This window comes from Gorilla gorilla, chromosome 11, assembly GCF_029281585.2.
Source record: "Gorilla gorilla gorilla isolate KB3781 chromosome 11, NHGRI_mGorGor1-v2.1_pri, whole genome shotgun sequence".
Taxonomy (NCBI): Eukaryota; Metazoa; Chordata; class Mammalia; order Primates; family Hominidae; genus Gorilla; species Gorilla gorilla.
The window spans coordinates 119327416-119341521 of NC_073235.2; the positions used below are offsets into that span (position 1 = coordinate 119327416).

The window sequence follows — 14106 nt, forward strand, 5'->3', positions numbered from 1 at the left end:
CAACGTAATTCTTGTTTTGGGCTATAAGACATGGAAATCCCCAGGGTTCATTGAGGGGTGTGGCATTCATTGTTTGCCACACACAAAATGTACCCGGAGTTTGTATGTTTTGTTTTCTTAGTGTCCTCTTTCCTCTCTGCCATTTGATCCTTCTTGTTACTGTCCACATGCATTCCTTCTTTGTCCCTTCAATTTTGTTGACTTTCTTCTGCGGTGGCCCTGGAAACCAGACATCCAGAAGCCAGGCTTCCTGGAGCAGCACTGTTGTGAACTGTCTCGAGGCTCCTCACGAGATGATTCTCCCCTCATCTTGAGTGGAAAGTGCCAACATTTGAACATGCTCAGCTGTGGTAACAGCTATTAGGATGTTCAGAGCTTATTTTCCTTGGTTTCCCTGTTCTTGGTTGGGTTCCATGCTGCTGAAGTAGTAGATAACTGGGGCATTCGTCATTGTCATCATCATCAGAGTAATAAGCAGCAGCAACATGGATATAGAATTTCTGTGCTCCAGGTCGTCTTTTATTTATTTATTTATTTATTTATTTATTTATTTATTTTTGAGGCAGTGTCTTGCTCTGTCGCCCAGGCTGGAGTACAATGGTGCGATCTCAGCTCACTGCAACCTCCACCTCCTGGGTTCAAGCAATTGTCCTGTGTCACCCTTCTGAGTAGCTGGCATTACAGGTGTGTGCCACCACACCCGGCTAATTTTTTTGTATTTTTAGCAGAGATGGGGTTTCACCATGTTGGCCAGGCTGGTCTTGAATTCCTGACCTCAAGTGATCCACATGCCTCAGCCTCCCAAAGTGCTGGGATTATAGGCATGAGCCACCGCACCCGGCCTAAGTCATCTTTTAACTGCTTTTCTTTCGTCATACTCTCAACAGCTCTATGAAGAAAGAACTGTTATTATCCAGCAACTTACAGTTAAGAAAGTAGAGGCACAGAGAGGTCTGTGTGGGGAGAACACGTGCAGCTGATATAGAAAATGGCAGAGCTGGGATTTAACCCGGCTACACCCCTTTAACCAGAGCTGCTACCCTGGGGACGGCGTGCTGGCTTCTAAAGGAAGCTGCTGCATGGCAAGTGAAGACTGACTAGTTCTCAGGCTTGGAGGGAGGGGAAGGGCAGGGACAGACCCCCATCAAATGTTCCGTATGCTGGGGCCTATGCTGGGCACGCCTTGACAGCAGGTGCTGCTGGAGTGCCAGCACCTGGTGCTGTCCCTGGCATGGAAGAGGTGCCCCCTCCCTTAGTTGGTGAGTGAGTGAATACTCTTGTATAGAGTTACTCTAAGAATTATTCATTTGTGTTCTAAGGGCTGTAAGTTTTTGAAGGTGCATTAATGGGGAAGATAAAATGTGCAAGATTGGTTGAAAAACACCCCTCTGCACCCACCCAGATCTTGTTGGGACCTGCAGGAGAGCAGCTCTGGGTGGGATGGTCTGGGACTGTTTGCTGTGTCTCCAAGGGGTTGGGGCTGGGGCTGGGCGGTGTGAGGCCCTGCCCTTCTGGAGCTTGCTGGGGCTTGTCTCCTGGTTACAGCTCTGCTGTGCGATTCAGATCCTCTCTGCCTCCTTTGGCTGGACGTGCCTCAGCCAGAGTGAGACTGTGGCAGGCTGGAGCTATTTTCAAGGCCTCCTTCACCTAGGCTGTGCATACAAAAGGTTGAAGAAAGTATAAGGAGACTTAATGGACGCTTGTTGGACAGACATCACGAAGCTTCATGCCCTGCAGTAAGCTGAAGCTATGAAGTCGAAGGAGTCATAGTTCCTGTTCTTGGGGCTCTCAGGATAATGGGGTTGGGGTGGGCTGCACAGACAGACTGGGGAACGAGGGAATGTCAGTGTGGCAGAGCTGTAGCTGCCTCGGAGCAGCACTATGGGACCTTAGGCAGGGCCAGGTGGGCAGGTACAAAGTGACAGCAGGGGGATGCTGGGACCAGGTTCTGGGTGGCGACGTGGCCTTCCACCTTCTCACTCCTTTGCCATACATGCTGCAGCCCGGTGATGTCTGTGGCACGAGTTTTAAAAAACTCAACTAATTGGTGCTCTTCCAGACCACAAATGAAGAACTTTAAACTGGGGGTTATAGTGGGAGAATTTCGGGGGGTCCCAGAAAGGACTTAAACCCATTCCATGGTCAGGGTCTTTCAAATGCATTCATCCCTCTGTGTGCCTCTGTTCTGCCCCAGCCTTGTAAGAGGGTCCCTGTCATTCTTCTAGAGCCAGACAGCCTGATTTCAAATCCTGAATCCATCGCTTTTCAGATTTGTGATCTTGGTCAAGTAACTGACCTCTGTGAGCCTCAAATTCTCCATCTCTGAAAGTTGGGGAGGGTGCTAGTAGTACCCACCTAAGAGTTAGGGTGAAGCTGAAATTGATCATCCATATAAATTGCTCAGCACGGGCCCTGACAGGCCATCAGCACTCATTAGCCGCGCGTCATCTCCACCCTCATCATCATTACGGTCCAGGTGGCTCCCGGAGGGCACGTCTCTCTGGGAAACCGGACCTGGAGCTTTTCTTCCCTTCCTCTCTTGGCAGACAATGGCGATGACCACTCAGAAGGAGGCCTGGTGGAGAACCACGTGGACAGCACCATGAACATGTTGGGCGGGGGAGGCAGTGCTGGCCGGAAGCCCCTCAAGTCGGGTATGAAGGAGCTGGCCGTGTTCCGGGAGAAGGTCACTGAGCAGCACCGGCAGATGGGCAAGGGTGGCAAACATCACCTCGGCCTGGAGGAGCCCAAGAAGCTGCGACCACCCCCTGCCAGGGTCAGTGAGGGTCAGGTCTGGTGGAAGGGGTGGGAGGACAAGGAAAGTGGGGTCTCAGCTGGAGGAGGGCATCCTAATAAGACCCTCATCTGGTGTGACCTGTAGGCAAAGCACTTTTCTTTCCACAAACATAGTTGTGGAACATAGTTAGTGACCTTTGGGGCAGTCAGTATCTCTGGCTGTGAAATAGACTGGACATGTGGTTTCTTGATGTTCTTTCCTTCGAAAACCTTCACATTTCTGTATGGTTTTGGAACATAGACACAGAAAATGAATGCCAGAGATGAAGACAGAGTCCCTGAAACTTGCTTACTCTTTTTTTTTTTCTCCCCCTGAGATGGGGTCTCACTCTGTTGCCCAGGCTGGAGTGTAATGGTGCCATCACACCTCACTGCTGCCTCCAACTCCTGGGCTCAAGTGATCCTCCTTCCTCAGCCTCCCCAACAGCTGGGACTATAGGCATGCACCACCACACCTGGCCAATTTTGTATTTTTTGGTGGAAATGGGGGTCTCACTATGTTGTCCAGGCTGGTCTCAAACTCCTGGACTCAAGCAATCCTCCCACCTCAGCCTCCCAAAGTGCTGGGATTATAGGCGCCAGCCACTGCGCCTGGCCTGAAACTCAGTCACTCTTGTTGCCATATGCTTCTCTCACTGAGCTACCCCTCCCCTCTTTCCTGCCCAGCTCTGCCATCTTGGCCCTGGTTGGTTTTATGGGAAGAAGTGGAGCTTGGGCATGGGGTGGGGGCATAGAGACTCGAGACGGCCACTTGGATGGATATTTGGAGGCAGAGTCCATTCTGACACATGAAAGCCACGGTCACAGAACAAGGAGAGGAGTGAACATTCCCATCCATACAGTTTTCTTTAGAGGCTGGGGTTGGGCATCCAGCATGGCAGGGAGATCCCCGGGCAGGCTGTCAGAAGTCCCTGTGCCCCCTGCTGGCTGTGTGACCATGGGAAAGTCCCCTCCCTGTGCAGCAGCTTCTCCCTGAGCTTGCGTCTGGCGCGTGCTTCATGGGCCTGCTGTCCTCACTCCGGGCGTCCCCTGCTGTCTGTGCGTGCAGACTCCCTGCCAACAGGAACTGGACCAGGTCCTGGAGCGGATCTCCACCATGCGCCTTCCGGATGAGCGGGGCCCTCTGGAGCACCTCTACTCCCTGCACATCCCCAACTGTGACAAGCATGGCCTGTACAACCTCAAACAGGTGAGCATAGTGCCAGCCTGGGCCAGAGCAGCTCCTCCTCAGCCCTGGGCCCCAGATGTGCCATGTTTCTGCCCCACCCGCCTATGATCCTCTGAGGTCTGAGCTGAGTGAGAGACTCAGACTCCTGTCACCATGGGGATTGGGATGCCAGCTGCCAGGCCGGGGAGGGTGCAGCTCTTCTCCCTGCCTCCGACGGGTCAGTTGCTGGCTCCACTTGCCCAGCCGCCCACCGGCCTCACTTGGAGTCCAGGTTGGGAGGAGGCTCTTGGAGAAGGGAAGTGGCTTAAACCAAGCATCTTTGCTTTGATCGGACATTGACATCACCTGGAGCTCTTCCTGGGCCCGCCCCCAAATTGCCATGTGGTAGGTCAGGTTTACAGCTCTAACAAGCCTCAGGTGAGGCTCATAATCTGCGAGCCACACTCCCACCATCATTGATTTCAGCCACTGGCCGAGTTGTCTTCATGGTTTCGAAGTATCTCAGGGAATGAAGAGTCAGGGATGGAGAAATGCCGTTGGAAAGATTCTGAAAAGCCATCTAGAACACCATTGTAAATACATTGGAGAAAATGAAGTTTAAGTAAACCACTCAGGAGCCCTTCTCCCTCCTCTTTCCACCTTCTGTTCGTATACATTTTAACAGTCAGTGTGCATATGCAATATTTTCCCTGTAACATACTTTTTTTTTTTTTTGAGACGGAGTCTCGCTCTTGTCTCCCAGGCTGGAGTGCAGTGGCGCGATCTCAGCTCACTGCAACCTCCGCCTGCCGTGTTCAAGCAATTCTCCTGCCTTAGCCTCCTGAGTAGCTGGGATTACAGGTGCCTGCCACCATGCCTGGCTAATTTTTGTATTTTTAGTAGAGATGGGGTTTACCATGTTGGCCAGGCTGGTCTTGAACTCCTAACCTCAGATGATCCACCCACCTCGACCTCCCAAAGTGCTGGGATTACAGGCATGAGCCACCACACCTGGGTGGGCATTGGGATTTTTATAAAGCTACCCTGGTGGTTCTAATGGCAGTCTGGGCTGACCTAAAGTGTGGATGTGTGAAGCCAGGAGATGGGAACAGGGCTCTGCTGATGGCTTAGGGGTCTCACCTCTCCACCCCCTTCACCCAGGCACCTCGACCCTCTAAATATTAGTTTAGTATTAAAAGCTACTTGTGTACATGCCCTCTAAATGTAAGCTGGCTAACTCCATTTGGAGCTCAGAAGAAAAAGTCTCGATCACTTCTCGTGGAAAACAGGCTGTCTGCTGCACCTTTGGGTAACTAAAGTGATTTGCAGGAGTGGTTAGCTTATGCATAAAACAGAGACCTTGGAGTGGGAATGCCTGGCTTCCATCTCAGCTGTGTTTCTTACCAGCTGTGTGACCTTGGGCAAGTTGCTTAGCCCATCTGTGCTTCAGTTTTATCATCTGTAAACCAGGGATAATAATGGCATCTAATTCACAAAGTGGTTGTGAGGATTAAATGACTATATTTGTTAGAAACTGAACTAGCAGTGTGTCTTTTGCTCACACAGTGCCTGGCACACACTGATTTTGATTGCAACATGAGGTTTTACACCTGACGCTATGACTAAGCTTCAGTATGCTGGGTCCCCCCCACTGGATGGGACCTCCTTGAGGCTGGGGACTGAGTCTTTTCATCTTCGGGTGTCCTGAATGGCCTTGCTAATCAGAGGGGTCCCTGGGCGGGCAGCATCAGCATCACGTTGGAGCTCGCTAGCGATGCAGAATTTCCAGCTCTCCAGGGACCTACTGCATGGGAATCTGCATTTTATCAAGGTTTCCTGGCGCATATTTGAAGTTGCGAAGCTCCACCCGGCAGCGCGTGGGTAGCTGCAAGGGGTGGCTGCTCAGTGGATGCCGGGTTGAGGGACGGAAGGAAAGTTGCTGGCTGCGGGCTCCTCCATGCTCTTCTCCTCTCTCCCCAGTGCAAGATGTCTCTGAATGGGCAGCGTGGGGAGTGCTGGTGTGTGAACCCCAACACCGGGAAGCTGATCCAGGGAGCCCCCACCATCCGGGGGGACCCCGAGTGTCATCTCTTCTACAATGAGCAGCAGGAGGCTCGCGGGGTGCACACCCAGCGGATGCAGTAGACCGCAGCCAGCCGGTGCCTGGCGCCCCCGCCCCCCGCCCCTCTCCAAACACCGGCAGAAAACGGAGAGTGCTTGGGTGGTGGGTGCTGGAGGATTTTCCAGTTCTGACACACGTATTTATATTTGGAAAGAGACCAGCACCGAGCTCGGCACCTCCCCGGCCTCTCTCTTCCCAGCTGCAGATGCCACACCTGCTCCTTCTTGCTTTCCCCGGGGGAGGAAGGGGGTTGTGGTCGGGGAGCTGGGGTACAGGTTTGGGGAGGGGGAAGAGAAATTTTTATTTTTGAACCCCTGTGTCCCTTTTGCATAAGATTAAAGGAAGGAAAAGTAAAGTGTGTGTCTTTTGCCTGAGTCTTTGGGGTCTTCCAGGGAGAGATGCGGAGCCTGGCCTAGGTTGGCCTACCCGCCAGCATCCAGCTTTGCCCCTGGCTCCTAGGAAAATGGGAAAGGCCGTTTCCGTTTCCCATTCATGAAATGGTAATAAGAAGGAATGGGAACCTCCTGAAACCCTCCAGGGCAGCCCCAGGACTCCCAGGTGAGGCTTCTGCCCCCATGTGGCCCCTGCCTGGTGCTGTACAGGGGCAGGATGAGTCACGGGGTGGGGATCAGGGGAGATGTGGAGCGTGGGTCTGGCTTCCTCCCTCCCACATTCAGATAACACTGCAGTGGGAGATAAGGATCAGGAAACGTTGGGATTGGGGTTGTCTGGCCCCTGAAATAAAGGAGGCTCCCTCCTGCCCAGGGTGGGACATTTCCACTCAGCCCCCAAAGAAAGGGAGTAGGGCTGTGGTTAACTGGCTTATTCATAAGGAGGACGCCACTGAGAATTCAGATGCTGCTCTCTAAGGGGCCCAAGGGATTTGGTCTCCAGACCAGCAAATATCAGTTGAAACAAAGGGCTGTGAGTGTGTCAAGGTGTGCAGGCTGAGGGACTGTGGAAGGAGGCACAGAATGTGGCCTTTCTTAGCAGAGTTCCACATCAGAGCTCACCTACATCTGCCATTCTGTTCTGGCCTCTCAACTCCAGTGAATTCCAGGGGGCTTATGCACCCCCACCCCTGCCTTTGCAATGGGCCATGGAGGGAGAAAGCTCACCATTTGAGGCCCACAGTCCCTGCCCCCCTAACCTTCCTCGGTACGTGGCCCAGGGCCTGGCCTCTCCTGTCACTCCCCTCTCCTGTGGCTGGAGTCTGATCCCTTCCCACAGAGGAGGGGCTCCCTAGGGGCCTGGCCCAATCCACTACCTTCAAGATCTTCCATCTGGTGAGTGTGGGGAGGCAGAGGGATGGCGGGCCCTTTACCAGGTGTGACATAAGTGTAGCTGGAATGCAAGACAGCTTTCGGAAATGGCACAAGATGAGCTTTCTTGGAGTGCAGGAAAACCAGATCCCCAAGAATAGATGGAGCCATGCCAGGAGGGTGTGTTCTAGGCTGCACCGGGCCAAGGCCAGCACTTGGCCACAGCCCCAAAAGTATTCATTCAGCAGATCCTTGTGCATCCGTGAAACAGGCACTATTGTTAGTTACACTTTACAGATGAGGAAAAGGTCCCTAGAAGTGCCCAAACTCTCCTGCCCTGGGTCTGGGGACCCCTAACTCCAGCGTGTGGCAGCCACCCACCCCTGAGTTATACTGGCCCCGTGGATGGAAGCAGGTGGGACGCTTGGAGAGGGCCTAGAGGGCTCTGGGCACTGGATAGACCTGGGGCCTGAAGCTCAGCGGTCCCTGCATGGGGTCTGATTGTCTTTCATTCGGCGCATGCGTGCTGCAGCTGGCCCTTCCCCCTGCCCTCTGAGTTGCTGCAAAGAGCAGTCAGCCCCGGGGCTGCTGTCCCTAGGTGGAGCTGCTATCCCTGGGTGGAGCAGCCCGTGCCTGCCCTCCTGGGAAGCCTGGTGTTTCTCAACCTCGGTGAACATTTGACTCGACGGCAGCACTTAAAACAAAAACTGATGCCAGTACCTCAGCTTCAGACATTCTGATGTAACTGGTTTGCCATGGAGCCCAGGCAGGGTCTTTTTCCTTTCTTAGGTTCCATGGTGATTGTGAACCAGGGAGGGATAAGGCAAGAAAAAGGCCGGAGTCAGGACACCTGGGCTTGGATCCTTTCCCACCACTTCGTTTTCCATTGCCTGGGGCTATGCTCTCCACCTTCTCTGAGCCTGTTTTCCTCATCTGTCTATTGGGGATGTTATCAGCCTCAAATAGCAGGGTGGTATCAGTGTGAGACTAGATGTGAAGGTGCTTTGAAAACTAGGACTGTATAAAATGGGAGGGGTTACTATGGGGCCATTATTGGGTCAGCTGTTTGCCAGACCTCACGCCCCAGGGCTGCCACCTTGTCCATTCTTTGAACTTTTGCAGAGGGCTTCTGAGGATGCCACAACCTCCTTGCCCATTTCCCCTCCATTACCCTTAGTGCTCTTGTACCCAACCCTCTGAAGAGGTAGCTTTTATGGGTGAGTGGGTGAGCAGCACCTCCGCTGTGGCTCTAGCTGCAGGAACCACACTCACTGATGTGCAGTGCAACCTAGAAACCTTTGCCGAGAGGAAGCATCATTGCATCCACGTGGGAAGATGGCTGGCTGGGCAGGGATCTTGAAGATGTCAAGCACATCTCTCACCTGGAACTAACTGTGCCTCTTTAAACGTTAAGCAAACACCGGGGCTATACTGCCACTGTGTGGCAGCATGCAGAACTGCAGCTGAGCATACATCGGGCCTTGGCGAGTCTGTTGCATTGAAGAGGAGTGGTCCAGAAGGAGTCAGCTGGAGACGTTGTTACCACTGGCCCTATCCCAGATCCCTTGAGTTAGAAGCTCGGGGAGGGGCCTGGGAGTCTGCATTGAAACTTGCTTCCTGTGTGGTTCTTATGGAGGACTGGTTGACTTCATTTATAGGATCCAGGGCAAAATAAAAATATGGAGTCCCTTATTCAGAAATTATTAAGAATGTCAAGACAGAAATAGCAGAACATTAAACTAAGTGTCAGCCCTGTATGACTGCATGGGTCATGCCCGCGGTGCTATCCCTCTTCTTATGCTCTCTACATTTGGACAGTCACCACTGTCATCCCTGAATCTGTTCGATGTGTCTTGAATACTAACTACATAATAAGATGTGGTGGTTAAAAGCGTAACCGTGGAGGTGAGGTAGTCTTTGAACAGAATCAGACTCTTGAGTTATGTGCCTTTGGACATATTTCTAACCTCTGAATCTCATTTACTTCCTCTTTAAATATTGGGATAGTTTCTATCTTAAAAGACTTGCTTTGAGAATATAAAATCATTTCTGTCACATGGTAAGTGCTGCCTAAATGTAGCTCTCGGCCTGGCATGGTGGCTTACGCCTGTAATCCTGGCACTTTGGGAGGCCAAGGCGGGTGGATCACCCGAGGTCAGGAGTTCAAGACCAGCCTGGCCAACGTGGTGAAACCCCGTCTCTACTAAAAATACAAAAATTAGCCGGACTTGGTGGCGGGTGCCTGTAATCCCAGCTACTTGGGAGGCTGAGGCAGGAGAATCACTTGTGGCAGCCACCCACCCCTGAGTTATGGGAGGTGGAGGTTGCAGTGAGCTGAGATTGCACCAGCCTGGGCAACAGAGTGAGACTCCGTCACAAAAAAAAAAAAAAAAAAAAAAGTAGCTCTCACTATATCCCAGGCTCAGTATTAGGATGTCAGGCTATGAAGATGATGAAGATGAAGAAGATTACAGCCTTTGTCCTGGAGGGCTGAGATTCTTGTGGAAGGAAACAGCCCCGAAACCCAAAGATGGCCCTCCATGGATGGCGGTACCCCTCCAGTAGGGGATGTGGGGCAAGTTAGGAGGAATAGTTAAGTCTGGTGTCAGGGAAGGTGTCTCAGAGAGGGTGAAGCAGAGTTGGAAGGAAGAAGCTGAGATTGGGGAGAGGAGCGGGAGGATGTACGTGCATCACCCATGCATGTATGTGCAGGTGTGGGTGTTGGGGGCTGGGGTTCAGACAGAGGGAGCAGCATGCGCAGAGACTTTATCTTATTTTTATGTCTGTATTTATTTATTTTTAGAGACAGTGTCTTACTCTGTTGCCCAGGCTAGAGTGCAGTGGCATGATCATAGCTCACTGCAGCTTTGAGCTCCTGGGATCAAGCAATCCTCCCACCTACCTCATCCTCCCAAGTAGCTAGGACTACAGGTGTGCACCACCATGCCTGGCTAATTTTTATTTTGTAGAGACAGGGATCTCACTATGTTGCCCAGGCTGGTCTTGAACTCCTGGACTCAAGTGATCCTCCCACTTTGGCCTCCTAAAATGCTGGGATTACAGGAGTGCATCACCATGCCTGGCCGGCAAAACCTTTAAGTCACGAGCTGGACAATGAGTCTGGACACCGGCGCATGGTTGGGGATACATGTGGTGAAGGGAGGCGGCAGGTGGAAGAGGAACGAGAGGAAGAGGAAGCCAGGGCACATCAGGAACGACTTGGGGTGTGTTGCTGAGGGATTTGAACTCTGGACGAAAAATTAAGTACCAAGGAAAGAAGTTAGGCAGAGGATGGGCATGATTGGACTGGTGGTGTTTAGAAAGTGAACTGGGCCAGGCACAGTGGCTCATGCCTATAATCCCAGCACTTTGGGAGGCCGAGACGGGTGGATCACCTGAGGTCAGGAGTTCAAGACCAGCCTGACCAACATGGTGGAACCCCATCTCTACTAAAATTACAAAATTAGCTGGGCATGGGGGTGCTCGCCTGTAATCCCAGCTACTCGGGAGGCTGAGGCAGGAGAATCGCTTGAACCCGGGAAGCGGAAGTTGCTGTGAACTGAGATTGCACCATGGCACCCCAGCGCAAAACTCCATCTCAAAAACAAAACAAAACAAAACAAAAAAACATGAACTGCAACTGTGATGTCCAGCGTGGAGAACAATACATGGTGTGGGATTGGGTGGAACATCCCTGCAGCAGGAATTGCAAGGATCCAGGGGAGAAGTGAGCATGATCTGAATGAACCAGGGCTGGGGAGATGGAGAGAAGGGCCGAGGGTGAGGGTGGTCCATGAGGTCACTGATTCCTAGCACCTGGTGGCTTATTGGATGGAAGGGGTAAATGAGGAGTCAGGACTGAGGCCGGGGGTTGGGCTTGGACAGCTGGGTGGATGCGGTGCCATTCTCTGAGACAGCAAACAGGAGGAGGAGGAGGAATGGGGAATAAGAGGAGGGGGCTAAAGAAGGATTAAGAGAAGGAAGAGGGATGGCTTAGTGGGGAAGATGATGAGTTCTTCAATGAGTTCTTCAATGAGTTCTTCAATTTCACAATGATGAAATTGTGTTGTTATTGAACGTACTTTGTAAGGCATTAGATAAAATCATAAGAGAGGCCAAGAGCCTGAGCTTACAGGATGAGTTCAACGTGGAACACATTGTATTTGAGTTGCTTGAGGGACACTGGGTGGAGAAGACATCCCTGACTTTCCCTCATTCTCATCCTGACGTCAATTCTTGAGCAAGGTCCATCAGTTCTGTCTGCAGGCCACGGTTCCTCTCTATTCCCTCCTCCCCATTTCCTCTGTCACCAACACAGAGGGAGATGGGATGGTTGATGGGTGGGGGGCCGACAAGCAGGTGGGGAGCGCACAGGAAGGGGCTGTTTTGGGAACAGAGGAGGACTGGCAGGGGAGGAGACAAGAGTGTGGCGGGCGGTTTTGTGGATAGCTTTGTAGGGGTTGGGATGGGGAGATGGGAAGGTTCTCACCTGCTGGCCTTGGTTTTCTCTGATAGGGAGAAGGTAAGGGTGTTTGCTAGGAGTGAGGGAAGGTGGTACAATGCATTGGAGAAATGACGGTAATGTGGGGGAAATAATCCGATTAGGGGCCCCTAATCAGTTTCCCAGGCAGGAATGTGGGGCCCTCGGAGCCTGGGGATTCTGGTGTGATGTCAGCTCACTCAATAGTGGCACTTTTCCCTGTGGGGCTCAGCAGTGCCATGCGGGAGGGACAGTGCTGACTGGACAGGGCTGAGGTGCTGCAGGGCAGGGGAGCCCCAGACAAGCTGACGCCAAGCATGGAGCTGTGGGCTTCGGTCTCCTTAGGCAAAGCATCAGAGCCAGAGAGGGCTGAGGGATTGAAAACTCAAGCGGGGTGAGCAAAGGCTCTCTGTCGTAAAATCGTCTCTGCTCTCTTGCCTCATTCTTCTCACTCTCATAGTAGACTACGATTAGAGTGGCAGAGTGGGGTTTTCAGATTTTAGATGTGGAATCTTGGGGGTCCCAGGGCTCAGAGTGTGGCTTAAGTGGATGGAGGGGAAGGCAGATGGTGTGTGGCAGAGCTTGGACCAGCAGCATACCACTGGGGAGAGGGTGGGAGACACAGTTTCTGGGCTGCTGAACCGCGGGGACCCCAGGGGAATGGTGCTATTGCTAAGGGGCTGTATGGGTTGTCCCACTGAGCACGGGCAGTGCAGGGTGGTGGGGAGACAGGAGTGGAGTAGTCCGTCCAGAGCCGGAATCCTCGATGGTCACGGGCTGTAAGCAGGGATTCACAGATGTGGGTTATATGGGTCGGAGGAGATGAAAGGGGAGGAGAGGACCACAGTGGTGGGGGATAGGGTTGTGTGGGGGGTGGGCGTGAGAGCCTCTGGGGAGGAGCACTGGGGAGAAGGATCCCAGCTGGCACCTGCTCCAGGCAGTGTGCCTGCAATGGTAGGGTGAGCAGCTTCCCCCAGATAAGCCAGGGGACACTCTGGGGGGCAGGAGGTGCCACGTGGGAGGCCTTCCTGTAGTTCCTTTTCCTGTCCCCCGACTTGAGGCACCTCTGGAAAGGAAAGCAGAGAAGGTGCCTTTTCCCTCTGTGCACCTCCTAATGCATCCTCCACTTCCTCCTCCTCTACCTCCACTGCTGGGCCCCGGTAGCCCGAGAGAGCCATGTGGGAGCCTCCCTGTCTACCCAGGTGACTGCAGGGTGGGCTGAGTGACAAGCATCCGAATCCTGTGCTCTTTGGCTGGATAGACTACTCTGTGAACTTGAGGGACCTGGTGCTCACAGGTGTCAGGGAAGCGGCTCAGCCACCCCAGAAGGAGGTGTGCGTGGTGACGAATCAGGCCATCGGCAAGGCAGGGACGCCCCAGTGACTCCTCTTGCCCCGTGACTAGGACAGGATGGGACACATGGCTTCCTGGCGGCCTCAGCCATTGAGCTGGGCAGAGTGAGGATGCCACCGCTTCTGTCTCCCTGCTCTGCTCCTGGGCCTGAGACTCTGGGGTGTGCAGTCAGTGGGGTGCCTAACGGGCAGTGTGCTGTGCAGCTCTGTGAAACAGGAGGGGCCATAGGGGAAGAGCCTGGGGACAAAGGGGCCTAGGAGGGAGGAAAGCAACACGGTGAGGCGGCAGAAGGTCGGAGGGTGTAAGAACTGTGCTCTTCAGTGCCCAGGGGTTGACATCAGGGGTGCCATCTTGCGTTTTCCTCTTCACTGGGCACAGACAGCGGTGGAGGTTGGGTAGGAACCAGAGGGAGACTATCTTGGCCAGAGGTTCCCAGGAGTTATGAGCTTACAAGGCAGTGGGAGGAGGGAATAAGGAACATTCTAGAAATGGCTTCCTTAAAATCTTCTCCAAGGAGCAGATTACTTCTCATTTGTCTAAGGGTGGATGAAGGCCACTTTACTTCATAGCAAGGGCTGAGATGAAAAGATGGTAATAATCATTGATAGAACAGTAGGGGAACAGGTGCTGAATATTCCCAGGTCTCAGGGCTTTGGGGACATTAACTGGTTGAATCCTCACAGCAGCTCTGTGAGGTTTTACCCACAAGGAAATGGAGGCCTGAGGAGGTTATGTAGGTTGCCCTGGGTTCCACGACTGTGGTGGCTTTCCAACAGATGGGGAAGGGGCCGCTGGAGCTCCAGTGGGAGTGCTTGTCTTGGGGGATGGGGGGTTCTCTCTGGACCATGTGGCCGCTCAGCCCTGATCCCACCGGGGGCCTTTCTCCATCCCCTCTCGGCTGTGGCCTCAGGAGAATCAGGGACTTGCCTCTCCCTCTGCCTGCCTT

The 14106-nt window shown here is 53.1% G+C and overlaps 1 protein-coding gene across 1 annotated transcript in view; it reads left to right on the forward strand.

Moving 5' to 3' along the window:
- Nucleotides 1–6420, forward strand: part of IGFBP2 (insulin like growth factor binding protein 2) — a 31177-nt gene extending 24757 nt beyond the window's left edge. The window contains exons 2-4 of the mRNA XM_031008771.3: nt 2547–2776; nt 3845–3985; nt 5924–6420. Of these exons, the coding sequence (XP_030864631.1) occupies nt 2547–2776; nt 3845–3985; nt 5924–6088 (536 nt within the window). The 3' untranslated portion in view covers nt 6089–6420. The remainder of the gene's footprint in view (nt 1–2546; nt 2777–3844; nt 3986–5923) is intronic.
- The last annotated feature ends 7686 nt before the right edge of the window (nt 6421–14106 follow it).